At 39.0% G+C, this 20,418-nt stretch overlaps 1 protein-coding gene across 3 annotated transcripts in view; it reads left to right on the top strand.

Annotated features, from left to right (window-relative positions):
- Positions 1 to 20,418, top strand: part of Gmps (guanine monophosphate synthase) — a 56,628-nt gene that overhangs the window by 30,927 nt on the left and 5,283 nt on the right. For all 3 annotated transcript variants that reach the window (XM_038347707.1, XM_038347708.1, XM_038347709.1), the window contains 9 exons: positions 3,738 to 3,835; positions 6,060 to 6,163; positions 9,693 to 9,886; positions 10,131 to 10,296; positions 11,892 to 12,043; positions 12,607 to 12,780; positions 14,283 to 14,388; positions 16,549 to 16,664; positions 18,291 to 18,416. In XM_038347707.1, coding sequence (XP_038203635.1) covers positions 3,738 to 3,835; positions 6,060 to 6,163; positions 9,693 to 9,886; positions 10,131 to 10,296; positions 11,892 to 12,043; positions 12,607 to 12,780; positions 14,283 to 14,388; positions 16,549 to 16,664; positions 18,291 to 18,416 — 1,236 coding nt within the window. The remainder of the gene's footprint in view (positions 1 to 3,737; positions 3,836 to 6,059; positions 6,164 to 9,692; positions 9,887 to 10,130; positions 10,297 to 11,891; positions 12,044 to 12,606; positions 12,781 to 14,282; positions 14,389 to 16,548; positions 16,665 to 18,290; positions 18,417 to 20,418) is intronic.

Genomic DNA, 20,418 nt, shown 5'->3' with positions numbered 1-20,418 from the left:
CATTTTGCTGTTTTTATTAAGTTATGTATTTTTCTCTGCTCCCCTCCCTTCCTCCCCCTTCCCCTTCTACCATCTCCCATGATCCCCACGCTCCCGATTTACTCAGGAGATCTTGTCTTTTTCTACTTCCCATGTAGATTAGATCCATGTATATCTCTCTTAGAGTTCTCATTGTTTAGGTTCTCTGGGGTTGTGAATTGTAGGCTAGTTTTTCTTTGGTTTATGTCTAAAAGCCAGCCACTTATGAGTAAGTACAGATTATATTTGTCTTTCTGGGTGTGGGTTACCTTACTCAATATAATGCTTTCTAGATCCATCCATTTTGCAAATTTTGAGATGGCATTATTTTTCTCCACTATGCAGTACTCCATTGTGTAAATGTACCACATTTACACATTCTTTGGTCAAGGGGCTTTAGGTTGTTTTCAGGTTCTGGCCATGACAAACAAAGCTGCTATGAACATAGTTGAGCACATGTTCTTGTGTTATGATTGAGCATCCTTTGGGTATATACCCAAAAGTGGTATTGCTGGGTCTTGGAAGGTTGTTTCCTAATTATCTGAAAAATCACCATGTTGATTTTTTGTTGTTTCTCCTAGCCACTTTCATTTGATCTTGTGTTCTCCATTGTGGCCATTTCAGCCATTTGCCAGAGAAGTACACTGTCATCACTGAATATGATAACAGATAATATGAGATTTTTTTTTTTTTTTTTTTTTTTTTTTTTTTTTTTTTTTTTTTTTTTTTTTGGTTTTTCGAGACAGGGTTTCTCTGCAGCTTTTTTTAGAGCCTGTCCTGGAACTAGCTCTTGTAGACCAGGCTGGCCTCGAACTCACAGAGATCCGCCTGCCTCTGCCTCCCGAGTGCTGGGATTAAAGGCGTGCGCCACCACCGCCCGGCTGCTGAGATCTTATTTATCAGAAAAGCAGTTTTACGTATCAAAATTGAAGGGAAAAGAAACATAAAGCCAATAAAATTTTAAAAGTTCCCCTTTATGGTTGTAAGTGAAAAGATGATCACATTATAACATTTAAACATTGTCTTCCTTGATTGGATCACCTGGAAACAGCTAGAAAGCGTCCCTGAATAATGTATTACCTATGGAGCTCCCTCTCATTCCTCTCTTTTTTCCCGCCCTTCTCCCTCCCCTCTTCCTTTTCCCCACTCTGTTCCCTTTTCCTCTCTCTTATCTTGCCTGGGTACAGAACTTTTTGCTTTGTAGTCCAAACTACTCACAGATGGGTAATCCTCCTGCCAAAGCCTCTGTACTGTAATATTTTCACTTAAAAAAATAATCCTCTCACCCTCTTTTCCCATATTAGGGTTCTCTAGAGGGACAGAACTGATAGAATGAGTATATATATATTCTGTCTGTCTGTCTGTCTAGAAAGAAAGAAAAGGGATTTATTAGAGTGGCTTATAGGCTATGGTCCAGCTAATCCAACAATGACTGTCTCCGAATGGAAAGTCTGAGAATCCAGTAGTTGTTCAGTCCATGAGGCTGGATGTTGTAGCTGGACATCAGTATATACCAGAATTCCAAAGGAGTAGGCTCTAATGCCAGTGAACTAATAGCAGAGGTGATCAGAAAGTCAAAAGTTTCTTTCTCCCTTGTCCTTTATATGGGCTGCCTGGAGAAAGTGGGGCCCAGAATTTCTGTGTGTGTGCAGGGTTCTTCAACCTCAGTTGGCCTGGGTTTAAGGTGGGTCTTCTATGTCAAATGATTCAATTAACTCAAAAGTCCTCATAGGCATGCCCAGCAACTTGGTTTTCAGTTCATTCTAGTTGTTGTCAAGTTGACAGACAAGAATAATTGCCATACCTCCATTTGCTTTTAAAAGCAATTTTTTTTAAAACCAAGAAGTTCATTAGTTGTTTTGTTTTGTTTTGTTTTTCCCCCTAAAAATAGCCAAGAGGCTGGAGAGATGGTTCAGTGGTTAAAAGCAGAGCACCTGGGTTTGGTTTCCAGCACCCACAGCATGGTTTACAACCATCAGTAACTGCAGTTCCAGGGGGTCCACTCCCTCTTCTGACCTCCAGGACACAAGGATGCACATGCAGGCAAAATACTAATACATTTTAAAGAAAAGGTTTTTGAAAAAGTCAAGTTAATATATATGACCACCGATTAACATGTTCAGTTTACGTATAAAATGTCAGGGTTTTTTTTTTTGTTGTTGTTGTTTGTTTGTTTGAGACAGGGTTTATCTGTGTAACAGTCCTTGCTGTTCTAGAACTCACTCTGTAGACCAGGCTGGCCTTGAACTCACAGATAACGGCCTGCTTCTGCCTCCTGAGTGCTGAAGTTAAAAGCTGCACCACTGCCTGGCTATACATTATTTTCCCTTTTGGCTGTCTTTTGCCTTTAACTGTAATGAAGGAAAAGATATTTTTACAGCAAAGGCACAAAATAGTTATTAATAGGTCATTCTGGCCTCAAACTCTTTGTGGTCAAGAGGCTCTTGAACTCTTGGTTTTTTTGAATTTATTTTTTTCCAGCTATTGAAAGGGTTAAAATTATACTTTAATTATAGGTGAAGTTAAAATAAATTAAGTATACATATTATAGCTGGCCAGTTTTGTGGTTTACAGATAATATAATGTATATAATATATACATTATATGTATATAATGTATATAATGTAATAGATACATTAATACGTAATATAATATGATGTCCATTATTATTATTATTATTATTATTATTATTATTATTATTATTATTATTATTAATCTACTACTACTACCTGGTGCGCGCGCGCGCACACACACACACACACACACACACACCCTCCCCCATGGTTTCTCTGCATAACAACAGCCCTGGCCTTCCTGGAACTTGTGTTGTGGCCTCAAACTTCGCCTGCCTCTGTTTTCAGAGTGCTGGTTTTAAAGGTGTGTTCCACCATGCCTAAAGGCTCTTTAAACATGAGACTTCATTGCATTGCCCTTATCTGGTTTTGCCTCTCATATGTAATTCTCTAATTCAACCGTTCTAACTTGTTTTATCAAAATGGGTCACATATTTTTCCCTCATGTTTGTTTGGCGTCTTTATAGAACTCCTGTGTTGGTGCTATAGTTTTTACCTGTTATGACCTTTTAAATCTCAAAGTACCTTTGCAGGTGGTTTTACATTAATTGTGACTTAAGGGAGATCTTTGTCTTTTTTCTTCCTGAGACAGGGTCTCACTATGTAGACCAGGCACGGGTTGAGCCCACAAGCTTCACCTGTCACCGCCTCCTGAGTACTGGGATTGAAGATGTGCTGTTACACCTGGCTGAAATTCCTCTTTTTAATGTGAATTAAAGTAGAGCAGATGGAAGGTCTGTCAGTGTTTAATAGAGATTAGCCTCAGGTCAAATTCTGTTACGAATTCATGCCTCTTAATAATTTTTTTTTTCTTTTTTCTTTTTTTTGGTTTTTCGAGACAGGGTTTCTCTGCAGCTTTTTTAGAGCCTGTCCTGGAACTAGCTCTTGTAGACCAGGCTGGCCTCGAACTCACAGAGATCCGCCTGCCTCTGCCTCCCGAGTGCTGGGATTAAAGGCGTGCGCCACCACCGCCCGGCAGCCTCTTAATAATTTTATATAGTAATTATAGTTATCTACACTTATTAAACACTTCTTTACTTATATATTTATGGTACAGACAAGAAATTTTGAAAGCAAAGGATATAGATAATTACTTTTAGCATAAAAAAATTTCTTTTGATTCATTAACACTCTTTTCTTCAACAGATGATGAATAAGGTTTTTGGAGGCACTGTGCATAAAAAAAGTGTAAGAGAAGATGGAGTTTTCAGTATTACTATGGACAATACATGCTCACTATTCAGGTATTACTTTTTACTTACATTTATTTAATTTTGTGTGCACTCATACATGTATTCCAGGGTGCACGCGTGCATGTGTGCGCGCGTGCGTGCGTGCGTGTGTGTGTGTGTGTGTGTGTGTGTGTGTGTGTGTGTGTGTGTGTGTGTGCGTGCGTGCGTGCGTGTTTGTGTGTTAGAGAACAGCCTGTGGGAATTGGTTTTCACCTTCATTAGGCTTGGTGCAGATGCCTTTATCAGCCTAGCTATCTTGCCAATTGCATGTATTTTATTTATATCTGTATATATTAAACTTTCTGTTATTTTTATTTGGGGTGTGTGTATGTGTGTGCACGTGTGTCAGAGGATAACTGGGAGTTGGTTTCTGCTTCCACTGTGTGGGTCACAGGGGTCAAATACTTCCCCTCACCCATTGTTTTTGTTTTTGCCCAGAGCTCCATCTTAATTGCGCTTATGTTTGAGTGTTTTGTGAACAGTTAGGCAATGTGTATTTTTTAGAAAGATACAGTCATATATAATTATTTCTTAATGAATATAAGAGGTTATAGAATTTTTATCCAACTATCCAACTTCTTTGATTTTAATGCCTCTTTAGCTTTATTTATTTACTTAGTGTGTGTGTGTGTGTGTGTGTGTGTGTGTGTGTACTTGTGTGTTTGTTTGACTGTGTTCCTTGTATGTGTTTGATTGTTGAGACCAGAAGAGGGTGTTGGATCTGCTGGAGCTGGAGCAATAAGTGATGTGGGTCCTGGGAGAGAAGTAAGTGCTCTGCCCACAGTCCTGTCACTCCAGCCCCCTCTCTTACTCTGAAAAGCTGGTCTACTGGTTTCATAATAACCTGCATTTTACATATATCTCTGTTGCACATATAGCTGCAGAGTAACAGTATTGGTATCATTATTACTGATATGACAGTGAATTGTTAAGTCATTGAAATATCTGCTGTAAAGATAAAACCTCAGAATTTAAATGTTGAAATCACAGTTTTATTACTCTAATTTTTTTGGTTTAATTTGAGTACCAGCTTCATATATATATATTTATTAGTTTTAGTTTTCAAGTTTAAAGATTACATTTTTAGGTGTGTGTGTTTGTGTGCGCGCGCGAGCACACTGTTTATGGTGTTGTGTAGGGGGGTTCATGTACACGTGTGCATATACATAGAAGCCACAGGAGAATGTTAGATACCCTGTTTTATGCTCTCTGCTGCATTCCTTTGATTTAAGTTCTCCGAACTTGGAACTGGACTAGTAGCCAGGAAATACCCGTGACGTTTCCTGTTTATTAACCCACAGGGTTGGGGTTCCTGACCCACATGTGGCTGCAACTGACTTTTTATATGGATACTAGGGATTTGAACTTGGAATCTCGTAATTGTTTTAAGCCACCAAATCATCTGTACAGTTTCTAGTTTTTAATTTTTCTTAGTTGCCCTTTTTGAGATTTAATACCCTTTATTTATTTATAATTTAATATTATTATGTAAATAATCATGTATATTTATATTTACTAATTCTAATCTACCATATAGCAAACATATTTCTAAGAAAAATGACTATCTTAGGGTTACTATTGCTGTGATGAAAATGTGAGCAAAGAAACTTGGGGAGAAAAGGGTTTATTTAGCTTAGCCTCCCACATCACTGTTCATGATCAAAGGAAATCATACAGGAAATCATACAGGAACTCAAGCAGATCAGGGACCTAGAGCCAGAAGCTGATGCTGAAGCCATGAAGGAGTGCTACGTACTGGCTTACTCCTTATGTCTTGTGCACCCTGCTTTCTTATAGAACCCAGGACAAACAGCCCAGGGATGGCACCATCCACAATGGTCTGGGCCCTCCCCTATTACTTTCTAGTTAAGACAATGGCTTACAAGATTAGCTACAGTCTTATGGAGGCATTTTTGTAATTGAGGGTCCCTCCTCTTTGATGACTCTAACTTATGTAACATTGGTATTAATGTTAATGCAGGGTATTAATCTGGTCCTTACTAAGATATTTCCATTCTGTCTGTCTGTCTGTCTGTCTGTCTGTCTGTCTGTCTGTCTGTCTGTCTGTCTGGTTTTTCAAGGCAGAGTTTTGCTGTAGCTTTGGAGCCTGTCCTGGAACTAGCTCTTGTAGACCAGGCTGGCCTTGAACTCACAAGTGATGGTATTAAAGGCGTGTGCCACCACCGCCCAGCTATTGTTTAATTTTAAAAATCTTTCTTTTTTTCCCTATGTTTAGGGGCCTTCAGAAGGAAGAAATTGTTTTACTTACACATGGAGACAGTGTAGACAAAGTAGCTGATGGATTCAAGGTTGTAGCACGTTCTGGGAACATTGTGGCAGGTAAAAGTTCTAAATTTTGCAGATTTCACTTTTAAAAAATTTCAGAGTAATCATGAGTCTGTTTGAGATACTTTTAAATAAGTCTTCTTTTAAAGTGTATATTTATTTGTTTATTTTCCATTTATTGTGTCTTAGGGTCAGAGGACCACTTAAGGGCTCTTTCCTGCTCCTATTTGGATCCCCTTGATCAAACTTAGTTGACAGGTCTCTGGCATCAAGTGCCTTTACCCATTGAGCCAGCTTGTGGACTCTTTCTTATTTTTTGATAGCTGTTGTCAGTGTGGTAGGATCCATTATTAACCAAGGGAATTATTCAGAAGTCACATAATGCTTTAAAATACTTAAATGAAAAACAATTTATTCATATAATGTATGTGTGTATGTGCCCCAGAAGGAATGAATGGTGGGAGAGAGGAGTTAAAGTGGGAGAGTCAGGCAGAAAAACAGCAGCCATTGACCTTAAAGGTGAAACAAGCTTTGGCTGTGGTTTGTGCGTAATCCGGGGTTTAGGAGGAAGCCCCCACTGTTCAATAATATATATTAGATGTCAGATATTGTTTACATTGAAAAAGCAAGCAGAAGTAGTGAGTCTTACTGTGGTTACTGATGTTGCTGTTTTATCCAGATGTTGAGGGAAGAGGTAATGGCAGACAGAGGTCCTGGGACTGTGGTGAGAAAGGCAAGGAGAATACACAGATTTAGGCAAGAGTAAGTTAGGCGTGAGAGCAAGGGTGTGGGGGCTTTGAGTAATTGTAAAACTTTATTTCTAGGTAGGCGGTGTTGTGAATACAGGCTAGGCATGATCTGATTTCAGGATTATGTTACCATGAGTAGAAAATAGACTTGGTAGAGTAGAAGTAGGAAGGCCATGTATGCTGGTGATTAGGGGAGAAAGTGAAGTTTGCAGCAGGAAGGCAGAAGTGAACTAGAAAACATCTGGATTGTGACAATCCTCTCAGCAGACAGACAAAAGATTTCTTACTAGATTGAGTATGGACTATCAAGTTTTTTTTTTTTTTAAATATTTATTTATTTATTTATTTATTATGTATACAATATTCTGTCTGCGTGTATGCCTGCAGGCCAGAAGAGGGCGCCAGACCCCATTACAGATGGTTGTAAGCCACCATGTGGTTGCTGGGAATTGAACTCAGGACCTTTGGAAGAGCAGGCAATGCTCTTAACCTCTGAGCCATCTCTCCAGCCCCGACTATCAAGTTTTAAATATTGGATTTTCTTCTTTTCTGAGTGATAGGTGGGTAGAATGTAATAGAATTTCTATTAACCAATGGCAAAGAACTCAGGGGTTTGAGTTTGCACATGACACTCAAGATGGCGTCTAGTAGGCAGTTAGACATCTTGATTTCAGAGGGAAACCTCGGCTAGCAGGATACAAATGAGCCTAAGAGTGATTAGGATCACTTAAGAGTTTAGGAGAAAGACATTTAAGGTCTGACTATTGACAAGTTTCGTATGTAGAGAGAGAGAGGACAGGAGAAGAGGGGCCAGCCATGAAGAGTAAGAAGCAGCAAACAGTGAGATAAATAAACCAAGAGTGGTATTCTGATGCCAAATAAAGTATAAAGTGCTTTGGATCTTGAGGCTGCCAGGCGTGGGTGAGTTATACTTAAGAGACGAGGGGAATTTCTTGACACATGAATCCTAAGTGAGGATAATGATGCCCATGTAAAGCCCCTAGCCCAGCACCTGTTGCTTGGCAGATGATTTGTTAAGCACTGTAGTCAAGAAAGTGAAACAATATAGTAAAAATCCCCAATCTGAATATCTGAAATTGTCCATAATCCAAAACTATTTGTTCGATAGCTTGAGTTCACAAGTTGCAGGTTTTTTGAGTGCCACAAATTGTAAAGTTGCAATCAAAATGCAAGCACACTTAAAATACTGTGTAATTTTAGACTGCTTGTCTAATATCAGTGAATTTTATGTTTCTACTTGGGTCTCATAGGAAAGGAAACAACAGAATATTTGTGTGCAGCTAACCTGTTTCTGAGGAGACACAACAGGCCCTTCTACTCACCCCAGATAGGGACTCCACGACTGACCGAAGTTGGATACCGTCAGTGCCCAGTTTAGTGACCTCGTGCGTCTCACTGCACTGGGGTTCCTGCAGTAACAGGAGTGAGAGGTTGCTCACAGAACAGAACCGACTTAGACAGCCGCACCAGCACACCCTGCCCCAGCGGGGGCAGCTCCTTAATTGTTCTAAACGTCTGTCTAGCCCGCTCGTCTGGTGTTGTTTTTTCCAGGGAGCTGGTCTGGTCTGGTAGCAGTCTTCTTTGCTGCTCATTTTCTATCATACTGGAGGGACTGCTTTTTTTTTTTTTTTTTCTTTGCTTTCTCTGGTGGGTTTAGGAATCTGAAGAACAATTTCAGGGACTTTCTGAAGCTGTTTTGGGCTGTTTACCTTCCTGCCTAAGGATCTTCCTGCATGGTGGAATGTTTCAGTCCTGGAAACTGTTACACCATGACATCTTAAACACTCTTGAACCACACTTTTCTAAGTAGGTTTATTCATTCTGTATTTGTAGTTAATAGAACTCAAAAAGGAAATATTGGAAAATACTGAAAAGTTTATATGAAAGATTTTTTTCTTTTTTCTTTTCTTTTTTTTTCTTTTTGGTTTTTTGAGACGGGGTTTCTCTGTGGCTTTGGAGCCTGTCCTGGGACTAGCTCTTGTAGACCAGGCTGGCCTCGAACTCACAGAGATCCACCTACCTCTGCCTTCCGAGTGCTGGGATTAAAGGCGTGCGCCACCACCGCCCGGCCAGATTTTTTTCTTTTTTTAATATTGGAAATTGGGGATTGCTGAGTGTTTGGAAGCCACGTAGGACTGAGAACCAAAATGAGTTGTTTTCTATATTTAATAAACAAGAAAACTGATGTAACTGTAGAGAAGCAGAATCTAGTAAAATAATCTCTGCCCTGTCCTACACTTCTTTTTTTTTTCTATCTGCTGTTGATCAATGTTTCTGTCCTGGCCTGTTCCTGTAGCTGTTAAGTCCCAAAGAAATCACACAGAGGTCTACATTAACTATAAACTGATTGGCCCATTAGCTCAGGCTTCTTATTAACTCTTATAACTTATATTAGCCCATTATTCTAGTATATGTCATGGCTCGGTACCTTTTTCAGCGAGGCAGTCACATCTTTACTTCTTCTGTGGATGGGTTCAGGACTGCGGGAAGAACTTGCGCTTCTTTTCAGAATTCTCCTGTTTTCATTGACCCGTCTCTACTTCCTGTCTGGTTGTCCCGCCTATACTTCTTGCCTGGCTACTGGCCAGTCAACGTTTATTTAAAATATAATTGACAGAATACAGACCATTCTCCCACACCAATCCGCTTTATAAAGATTACAGCAGCATGACTTTACTTAGGCATTTTCTTTCTCTGTAATTTAAAGTTGAATAAGGCATATACATTTAACATAAGAAAAAGATTTTGAATGAATTGTGACTATTGTTGTATCTTCAACATAAAATTGTTCTGTGACTGTTTTCTCCATGAAGGTATAGCCAATGAATCTAAAAAGCTATATGGTGTGCAGTTCCACCCTGAAGTTGGCCTTACAGAGAATGGGAAAATAATACTGAAGAATTTCCTATATGAAGTTGCTGGCTGCAGTGGGACCTTTACTGTGCAGAACCGAGAACTTGAATGCATTCGAGAGATCAAAGAGAGAGTAGGCACATCAAAAGTATTGGTAAGCAGTTGATCACCCGGTGGTCTGCAAACTTAGGTCAGAAATGTTGGAATCCAGGGCTGGATTGCTTTGCCTTGACAACTGACAGGATACATATATAATGTGTATGTTGTATCACCTTAGAGTCTTTTTTAGTTATTGTACATATCTTTACTGTATATAGCATTTTAATTATATAAGGTGATAGTGTTTATTTCTTGTTTGTTTTTCTGATTTGAATTTTTTCTCTTCATTTTATTTACAGGTTTTGCTTAGTGGCGGTGTAGATTCTACTGTTTGTACAGCTTTGCTGAATCGTGCTTTGAACCAAGATCAAGTTATTGCTGTGCATATTGATAATGGCTTTATGAGAAAACGAGAAAGCCAGTCTGTTGAAGAGGCCCTCAAAAAGCTTGGAATTCAGGTCAAAGGTATTAGTTTATCATGAGAAGTTAATTTACACCAGCAGTTATTTCTTCAAGCCTAGTTTCCCCTATAAACTCAGGCTGACAATACCATTTACTTCATATGTGTAATTTTCTCTGTTTCAAGAAACATCCAGTTGCTTCTTGGCCTTCTGTCTAAGATAAGGTGTAGTATCAAGAAGTATCCCAGGCTGGAGAGATGCTCAGTGGTTAAGAGCACTGCCTGCTTTTCTAAAGGTCCTGAGTTCAATTCCCAGCAACCACATGGTGGCTCACAACCATCTGTAATGAAATCTGGTGCCCTCTTCTGGCTTGAAGGCAGAATACTGTATACACAATAAATAAATCTTTAAAAAAAAAAGCAGAAGTGTCCAATATAAAACTTAGGTAATATTGACTGTTGCACTAGAATTCAAAGTCTTGGAGCTAAAGTGGGAAGGAAGCCAAGAAGAAACAAGCTGCCTTAGACTGCAGAGTTCTGGAGGAGGCTTAGGGAATGTTGAATTGTAGGAGGAATGGGTCTCTGCGTGTGCCTACACCAGGAACAATTTGAAAACATGGGAAGCAGATAGTTTTCCTTAATGCAGAGCTTGCTACTGCTGTCTTAACCGTAAGAAAGGTGAGGGCTTACTAAGCACGAGCTTGGACTTGCACCACTGGCACCAGGCGTAGTTGAGGTCAGAGGTACGACTCTGCAGTAGGAACAGGGTGATTCCCTCCTTCCATCCTGTGCTGTTTACCCGTGCCAGTGTTGATAGGCAGGAACTCGAGGGTAATGGGCTAGGTTAAGAGAAGGACCTACAGGTATTTGATGGACCCTGATTCAAACAGCTGGCTTCTTCATTGCTGCTTATTCTCTACTGCCAGATAGTGCTCATAGTTTTTTATTCTTTACCTGTTTCCCATTTGACAGTGCTGGGATTTATACCCAGGGCTTTGGACACATTAGTCAAATACTTTGCCACCGAACTAGCAAGATTTCTTGCTTTTATATAATAATAGATAAAGGGATATCCAGGTAATTGTAAATGTACAGATAGCAGTTTTGAAGAAGCTGGTTAGTGTGCTGTTCTGAGGACTTGTTTGCTGTGGAGGAGCTACTGCTTTTGACTATCTTGGGGCTCTCTGTATTGCTATGGCATTGACTTGTTCCAGTGGAACACTGAGCAGAGGCAAAGCAACCAGCACCATTAGCAGTGCTGTGATGTCATGTCCAATGCTACAGAGTTCTCTTAGTGGATTCCCAGACCGGAACTCTAACTGCTGGTTTATTGCTGGTTTTTGAGTATATGTGCAGTGTAAGGCATATTAAAGGGATATCTCTGTTTTCTTTCTAAGCCTTGACATACTTAAGGTGTAAAGAAATATAATTGTGGGGCTGAAGAGATGGCTCAGTGGTTAAGAGCATTGCCTGCTCTTCTGATGGTCCTGAGTTCAATTCCCAGCTCTTCTGGTCTTCAGGCATACATGCAGACAGAATACTGCATACATAATGAATGAATGAATGAATGAATGAATGAATGAACAAATAAATAAATAAATAAATATTTTTTAAAAGAAAGAAATATAATTGTTTAAAATAATTCTCCCATCTCTCCCAGTGATAAATGCTGCCCATTCTTTCTACAATGGAACGACTACTCTACCAATCTCAGATGAAGACAGGACCCCACGAAAAAGAATTAGCAAAACGTTAAATATGACCACAAGTCCTGAGGAAAAAAGAAAAATCATTGGTGATACTTTTGTTAAGGTACCTTTCTTTTCTTCTCCTTTTAACTTGCCTTGTAGACCAGGATGTCCTCAGTTGAACTCACAGAGATCCTCCTGCCTCCACTGGGGTTAAAGTAGTGTACTACCCCTCCTGGTTAAGGTACTTTTCTTTTAGTGTGTGCAATGTTTACTGTTTAATGTCGATTTTAATGTATTATCATTATATCAACAAAATTGGCTTATTTTGTTTAAGATGTGTGTGTGTGTAGTATATGCATATGTCCATACCTATTGATAGGTAGAAACTGTTTTAGTTTAAAAAGCATGCATATTGCTGGGCTGGTGTTTCAGGCATTTAAGAATGGACCTTTCTGCTGGCACTGCACTTCTGTTGGGTTTACCAGAGGCCAGATTTCAGGGAATGCTGAAGGGGATGTTCACATATATTTTTGAATCACATATAATGTACATATTTTCAGAAATTTATTTTTTGTAGTTTAATGATTCTGATTTCCTAGTTAGTTTGCAAAGACTCAAATGTCATTAACTTTGAAAAGATTCATTTCTTAGAAGACTGTTCTGTTCTGCTTTTGTTGGTAACAGATTGCTAATGAAGTAATTGGAGAAATGAGTTTGAAGCCAGAGGAGGTTTTCCTTGCTCAAGGCACCTTACGACCTGATCTAATCGAAAGTGCATCCCTTGTTGCTAGTGGCAAAGCTGAGCTCATCAAAACCCACCACAATGACACGGAACTCATCAGAAAGTTAAGGGAAGAGGTAAAGGCTTGTGAGAACTTTTCCTAATATATATACTCAGAGCATATCCCTTCCCTTCATCCTTTCTTTCTCGTTCCCAGTACTTGCAAAGTTGACTAAACATCACCACACTAATATTTACCTTTCCCTCAAAAGCAACCCTGTGCATCTTGTGCTCATAAGCAGTCACGCTTCAGTCTGATGGTACCCACCCATCTCCTCCTGTAGATGCCAGACAACCAGTGTCCACTAGTTTTTGTTTTGTTTATTTATTTTTGGAGATATAGTTTCTGTATGTAGCCCTGGCTGGCCTGGAACTTGCTTTGTAGATCAGGTGGGCCTGAATCTCAGAGATCTACCTGCCTCTGCCTCCCACATGCTGGGATTGAAGGCCATTATGCCCTCAAACCACTAATTTCTACTTCTGTAGTTTTTCTCGTTTTAGACACCTTGTGGCCTTTTATGATTGGCTTCTTGCTTTGTTTTTTAAAAGATGGTCTCATGTATCTCCTTCCTCTAATTTGTTATATAGCTGAGGCTGTCTTTGGTGACCCTCCGTCCTCCACCCCGAGTGCCATTGTCTACCATGCCCAGATAGTATTTTAACATATATTTTCTTTTTCTTTTTTTTTTTTTAAGATTCTTTAGTTTTTTTATTTATTTTTATTATATATACAATATTTTGTCTGTGTATATGCCTGAAGGCCAGAAGAGGGCACCAGACCTCATTACAGATGGTTGTGAGCCACCATGTGGTTGCCGGGAATTGAACTCAGGACCTTTGGAAGAGCAGGCAGTGCTCTTAACCACTGAGCCATCTCTCCAGCCCCAACATATATTTTGAAGGTCATCTATGGTGTAATGTAATTTATTCCTTTTATAACCAAATATTCCATTGCGTCTATTTGTCTATCTTTTTTAGTTGGTGGACATTGCCCATTTTGAGTGTTAGAAATGATGTTATAAGTATTATTATAAATTCTTATAAACATGCATTTTTTTCTAATGGATACCTAGGTATAGAATTATTGGAATAGCACAGTGTGGTGGTATAGTCCTGTACCTACTACTCAGGAAGTCTAAGCGGGAGGATCTAGAGTTGCATGGTCATCTTCAGCTACATTTTTTTGTTGTAGATCAGGCTGGCCTAGAACTCACAGATTAGGCGTGCACCACCATACCCAGCTCATTTGGAAAAACTAAGCACTAACATTAACTTTCCCAGTTGTCGTCTTGTGTCATAGGAGAAATATATGAGAGCTGGTGGGTTTGGTTGCCCAGACTTTTTTATTTTTTTTAAAGATTTTCTTTATTTTATGTGTTTGGGTATTTTGTCTGCATGTATGTCTGTGTATCAGTGAGACATCTCTCTAGCCTCTGAATCTGTTTTTATTTATAAGACTTTCAACACTTATGCTTGAATGCCACTAAAATACTCATCTAATTCCTTCTAAGCCTCATAGGAGAAACTACTTTAAATGATAAAGTCTAGTTTTCTAATTGGTCCCTTTTTCTCCTTGCAGGGAAAAGTGATAGAACCTCTGAAAGATTTTCATAAAGATGAAGTGAGGATTCTAGGCAGGGAGCTTGACCTGCCAGAAGAGTTGGTTTCCAGGCATCCTTTTCCAGGTACAGACACATTAGGTCTTGTCTGCTGGAGACCTTGTTGGCTCAGTCCAGACCTGTCTGAGCCACTTGTCTTTAGGGACCATGACCTGACAAAGGGGAAGCGACGGCAAGGAACAAATTCTACAAAGTGCCTACTGTATTTATGCTATTACATGTCTCATTCTCCTCTTTGTATGTAGGTGCCGTATGATTCCTGAGAGTCTGGTATGTAACTCTGCCAGATAAGGAGATGGAGCATAGAGATATTTAATAACATTTCTATATAATTCTTAGTTGTAGATCTAGGGTTTTTAGACCATAAATACTGTGTGTACATATATTATGTATTCCATGGAAAGAAGAGAGAATTAAAACTTGTGTCCCTCTCTTTCTTGTTAAACGGTGTCTAAAAAAAGCTGCAGAGAAACCCTGTCTTGAAAAAAGGCAGAAAGAAAGAAAGAAAGAAAGAAAGAAAGAAAGAAAGAAAGAAAGAAAGAGAAAAAGACCACCCTCACCTCTCCAGGTTCCCTTGGACTTCCTACCTCAGCGTCTCATGTAGCCACTGCCAATTCCTGTCTCCTAAGTTTTCTTTTCTTTTTTTTTAAATATTTATTTATTTATTACGTATACAATATTCTGTCTGCATGTATGCCTGCAGGCCAGAGGAGGGCACCAGACCCCATTACAGATGGTTGTGAGCCACCATGTTGTTGCTGGGAATTGAACTCAGGACCTTTGGAAGACCAGGCAATGCTCTTAACCTCTGAGCCATCTCTCCAGCCTCTCTCAAGTTTTTTTAGGCAGCATCTTGCTCGAACGGAAGAACTACTTCATTATTCACATGCAAAGCACCTTTGCACTGTGTTTGTTTTATGTAACTAATTCACAGGCACCAAGGAAATTTTAAATAGTTATTTGCTGCAACAAAAAATAGTGATATTTAAAGATAGAATCATGACACTTGATCTGTTTTATGCTGAGATGGTTTAAGATGCAAACCTGGTTTAGCTCTCTATAATAAGTGATGGAGGAATGGCCCAGTTAATTAAAAACATACTAATACCCGAGCATGGTGGTACATACCAAGTTGTAGGCTAGCTAGGGCTATGTAGTAAAGACCCCATCTCAAAAAAAAAAAAAAAAAAAAAAAAAAAAAATGAGGGCAAGCATTTTGGAAGTACTCTGTGGTGTGACACACATCACACACGAAAATAATCTTGCTTTGTGTTTTACAGATGAGAAAACTTACCAATGAGGGCAGTTCCAGAAGTTGTACAAAAAACCCCACCATTTTAGTTGCTTTAAAAGCTAATCTTGATGTTTATTCTAAAACTAGGAATGAAGCTGAGGACACTAATGGAATATGGCTTTTATTTTGCTTATAGACATCTCAAGTGATTTTTCTTCATGTTGTAGCAAAGCAACAGAATCTGTGCGTGTGTTTTATTTATTCTTTAGTTTTTTGTAAGGTTTATTTTGTTCTCATGTGTTTTGTCTGCATGTATATGTGCGTACCATGGGTGTGCCAGGTGCCAAAGAAGTCAGAAAAGGCATCAGAGCCCCTGGATGTGTGATGCTGAGAACTGAACGTGGTCCGCTAAAGAGCAACAGTGCTCTTAACTGCTAAACAATCTCTCCTCCCTACCACTCATTCATTCATTCATTCATTCATTCAACAGCTTGCTTATTTGTAACTAGAAGTGGTAGCTCACACCTTGGCATTTAGCAGTATTTTCACTTTTTTTCTTCAAAATTTAAACAGCATGTGAATTAAGGTGGTTCATTATTTTTGTTTACATTTGTATATGATGGGAAATTCCCCTAATAAAGAGATTTTTTAGTAAATTGGCATATATAGTGTTAATTAAAATATATCCCGGGGAAATTTTTTGTGAGAATATATAGGTTAGGAAATTAATACCAACACTTAAAACTAAATGCCTTGTGTTTTTTTTTTTTGTTTGGTTTAGTTTGAGGTTGAATCCTAAGTCCTTGTACATGATAAACATTGGCTCCACCAAAGAACTACACTCTGAGTCTTGAAATTTAGTGCTGGGAGTCAGTTAAAACTAAATGCCTTGTGTTTGTCTATGTAAAGGGTCTTATGTTCTAGCATTAGTGCCAGTCTTCTGTTACATTGTAATTACACATTTTATGTTCCAAATTGTTGTTATTCTATAGGTCCTGGCCTTGCAATCAGAGTAATATGTGCTGAAGAACCTTATATTTGTAAAGACTTTCCTGAAACCAACAATATTTTGAAAATAGTAGCTGATTTTTCTGCAAGTGTTAAGAAGGTAATGACTGATTTTGATATAGCTAGTCAATACAAAGAACTAAGTAGATGGCTGTTCATATTTTTATTTTAAAATAATTTATTTGTTTGAAAATTGAAAACAGTACGTACTTTTAGTCAGTGACTGTAGAAGCCATGGCACAGAGACTGCTAGGTAGATGTGTCTGACCAAATAAGACTGCATCTCCTGTCCTTCAGAGTTGTTGGGACCCCTTTCCTTCTGCTTGTCCAGCCCTCATATGAGGGTTTGTGCCTGGGTGTACTGGAACCTGTTCTGCTCTTTACAGTTTATCGCTGGGAGGAGGGGGAAGGTGGTGGGGTACAGGGAGAAGCGGAGGGAGGCAGCATTGGTTGGGATGTACTGTGCGAGAAGAATAAAAACTAAAATCAGGTGCTTAGTGCTTAGAGGGTAACTATGTTGTATGCCTAGCTGCCTTAAGAACTAGAGCAAATAAAGCCGTTTATAGAAAGAGCACTTAGTACCAACAGCCCCTGACTGGAGACATTTAAGCCGGTGGCTTTTCCTAATGTTTTGAAGTAATTTGAAGGAGATGAGATTTTTTTTGTTGTTGATGTTGATGTTGTTGTTGTTCTCGTTCTCCTCCTCCTCCTTCTCCTCTTCTTCTCTTCTAATAAATTTTATTTTAAAACCTTGCAAATAATGAACATCGCCCACTGAAATTAGTCAACCCAATGTCTGTACACCTAGTCAGTTAACTGTGTAATTAGAACAGCCATTGTAGGGTTGTGGAGCTTCACATTGCATTTTACACTTTGAGTATTGAATATATTTTATCCACTGACCCAACATCAAAAGTGAAGTCCACGACAACTGGAAAAAGAGTTAACTTCCTCTCTTCTTTCGTTGCTCATGTCCGTTTCCTGCACCAGTCTTTCCTCATCTCCTAGGATCAGAGAACAAGAAAGGCTAACTATAAATGCTGGGTTTGTTTTTATCAGACTTAGTTGTGTTCCTCTACCTGATTTTCCTGAGTGCTAGGACTCCAGGACTAAGGGATCTTTGAAGTCTGTACTTGGCCATCCCTAGAATTTCCCGTGCCATTAGTCTGGGATGTGTAGCTGAGCTTGAGGAACACGGCTGAGGCACTGGCTGTAGGCGAAGCAGTGTGATGGAAGATCTTCTACGTACAAGAGGGGTTGGCGAGCAAATAAAGCTATAAATGAGTAAAATGGACACAAACATGGGCTTCATAAAATAGTTAAATACTTCAGTGTATTTATTAGTGTTTAAAAACTAACAAAATATAAAACATTAACAATGCTTGTATTAACATAAGGTTAGAAAGGTTGATTCTTTTTCAGTGTTCATGTTAATACTTAAAAGGAACTGTATAAATAGAAATTAAGGGTTTAATTCAAATCAATAAAGGAGAAATAAATGAACTGGGAGAATCACCAGTTCAAAAGGGAGCAAAGGGAGAAATATAAAATGAGAAAAAATAGATGATAGAAAAGTAAAAATTTCAGTGTAGAAATTCCTGGTGTACTGTGTAGCACATAGCACATAGTATATGATCTGCTGTTCAAAACTAATTGGTACAAGAACATAAGATCATGGAGGCCTTCTTTCTTACAACATGAAAAACATGTCTGTTTGGTTTCCCAGCCCCATACACTATTACAGAGAGTCAAGGCCTGCACGACAGAAGAGGACCAGGAGAAGCTCATGCAGATTACAAGTCAGCATTCACTGAATGCTTTCCTGCTGCCAATTAAAACTGTGGGTGTGCAGGTGAGTTCAGGGAGTGGGCTCCCCACCATGGAATGTCCTGCTGCTTGCTTTCACAAAGTTCAATTTGGAATTACTTTGGGAATTCAAATGTGAAATTATATTCCAAGTTTAAAAAGATAAAAACTTTTTTTTTTTTTTGGTGGTTATGGAGTAGACGAGCTTTTCAGTTCTGAATGAACGATTTTTTTTTGTCGTTGTTTCGTTTACCTGTAGTCAAAAGTGAAACTTTCAGAGAACCATTTACTTGACGGTTGGCTAGTTTATTTCTCCTTGAAAAACAAGATGAAAAGGTCAGGTTCGTATTTATCTGTACACTTTGTACACTTACAAGTTATACTGTGGCTTGAAGCCTTTTTTAGCTGCAAGAAGACGTCAGGTGGATATGTACATGATTAGCTTGTTGTCTGCAGGCATATGTGACTGAGGATTGAATGTAGCGCAACACGAAAACGTAAGCTTACTTTAAATGCTGAGATTTTACTATCAATTTTAAAATTATCAACTTTTGGCCGTCATTTTTCTCTTTTCATGATGTGGAGCTAGGTCTCTTGTTTCTGCCACATTCTTCTGTGCTTCAGAACAGCGGGGCTGTGAACTGTGTGGTTCTCCTGTCTCCGCCTCCCATTTCTTGTAAGAGTGCTTAGATCACACATGCCTACCACTGTATTTATTTATAATTTCTTCATATAATTTGCATCCCGGGGATTGAACTGAGATGGTTAGGTTTGCATGGCCAACCGCTTTACCTGTGCTTTTGTTGTAATTTAATTGTAATTTGAACATTAACTTTGTCGATGACCACTATTGTGCTACAGTGTCAAAGGCTGGATATGCCTGAATGTCCTAAGGCCGTGCTTGAAGATTATATAGGCCCAATATTATTTTTTTCATAGCTGTGACACATAATCTTTTAAGTTCTTATTCTGCCTTTCTAGTTATAAAAGCACGTGAGGATAGCAATCATTGGGTTTTGGAATGCTGTTCATGAAGTGACCACATTTAGTTTGACATCGTGACCCTTCAGGGAGTTTCTGGTCATAAGAAGCTAAAGAAGCCGTCTTTACTGTTACTTTGTTGTTCAGTAAAAACTAGAAAAGTAGCCGTAGCTCAAAATGGTACTTCCCCCTTCTCGTTTTCCATTGTGTGCAGCCGGTCATCCTCATCAGTAGGAGTCACAGCAGTGGCTACAGTTGCATCAAAGATGGTTGTCATTATGCTGACCAAGCATTTAGTAGTGTCCTTTTATAGTAGAATTATTTATAGGAACAGATTATTTTACTATTTTTGTCTAATGTTGAAGCATACCTTATCTTAATGCATTAGACTGAATTTTACATCCTTCCTTTATTGAAATCATGTATATAGTTGTTTTCATATTAAAAAGACACTTCATAATTTTTAAATTCAACTAAAACAGGCCAGCAAGGTGGCACAGGTAGTAAAGCCATGCTGCCAAGCCTGGTGACCTGAATTCAAACTGTGCAACCTAGATGGTGGAAAGGAGAACCAACCAACTCCTGAAAGCTGCCTCTGAACTGGAAAGTGTGCCTTAGCATATGGTCACATGCAGATAAACTCAAACAAAGCTTGACACATTAGAGTTGATAAACTGGTTTTGGTTGTGAACACTTGTCTAATTTTCTTTCCTTTTAAAGAGCTGTATCTGGCCTGGTGGTGGTGGCGGCGGCGCACACCCTTAATCCCAGCACTTGTGAGGCATAGGCAGGCAGATCTCTGTGAGTTTGAGGACAGCCTGGTCTACAAGAGCTAGTTCCAAGACAGGCTCTAAAGCCACAGAGAAACCCTGTCTCAAAAAAAACCAAAAAAAAAAAAAAAAAAAAACCCAAAAAAGATAAATATTCATTTGTGGCATTTGCTTGATGACTGATTTCTTTTTTTAAAAAAATGCTACTTTGTATGAATGGGTGTTTTGCTTGCATGTATGTTTGTACCACATGAATGCAGTATCCTCAAAGGCCAGTAGAGGGAGGTGGATCCCCCT

Source organism: Arvicola amphibius, chromosome 11 (genome assembly GCF_903992535.2).
Source record: "Arvicola amphibius chromosome 11, mArvAmp1.2, whole genome shotgun sequence".
Classification (NCBI taxonomy): domain Eukaryota; kingdom Metazoa; phylum Chordata; class Mammalia; order Rodentia; family Cricetidae; genus Arvicola; species Arvicola amphibius.
The sequence above is the reverse complement of the archived record's forward strand: the minus strand, read 5'-3'. Positions and strand labels throughout refer to the sequence as shown.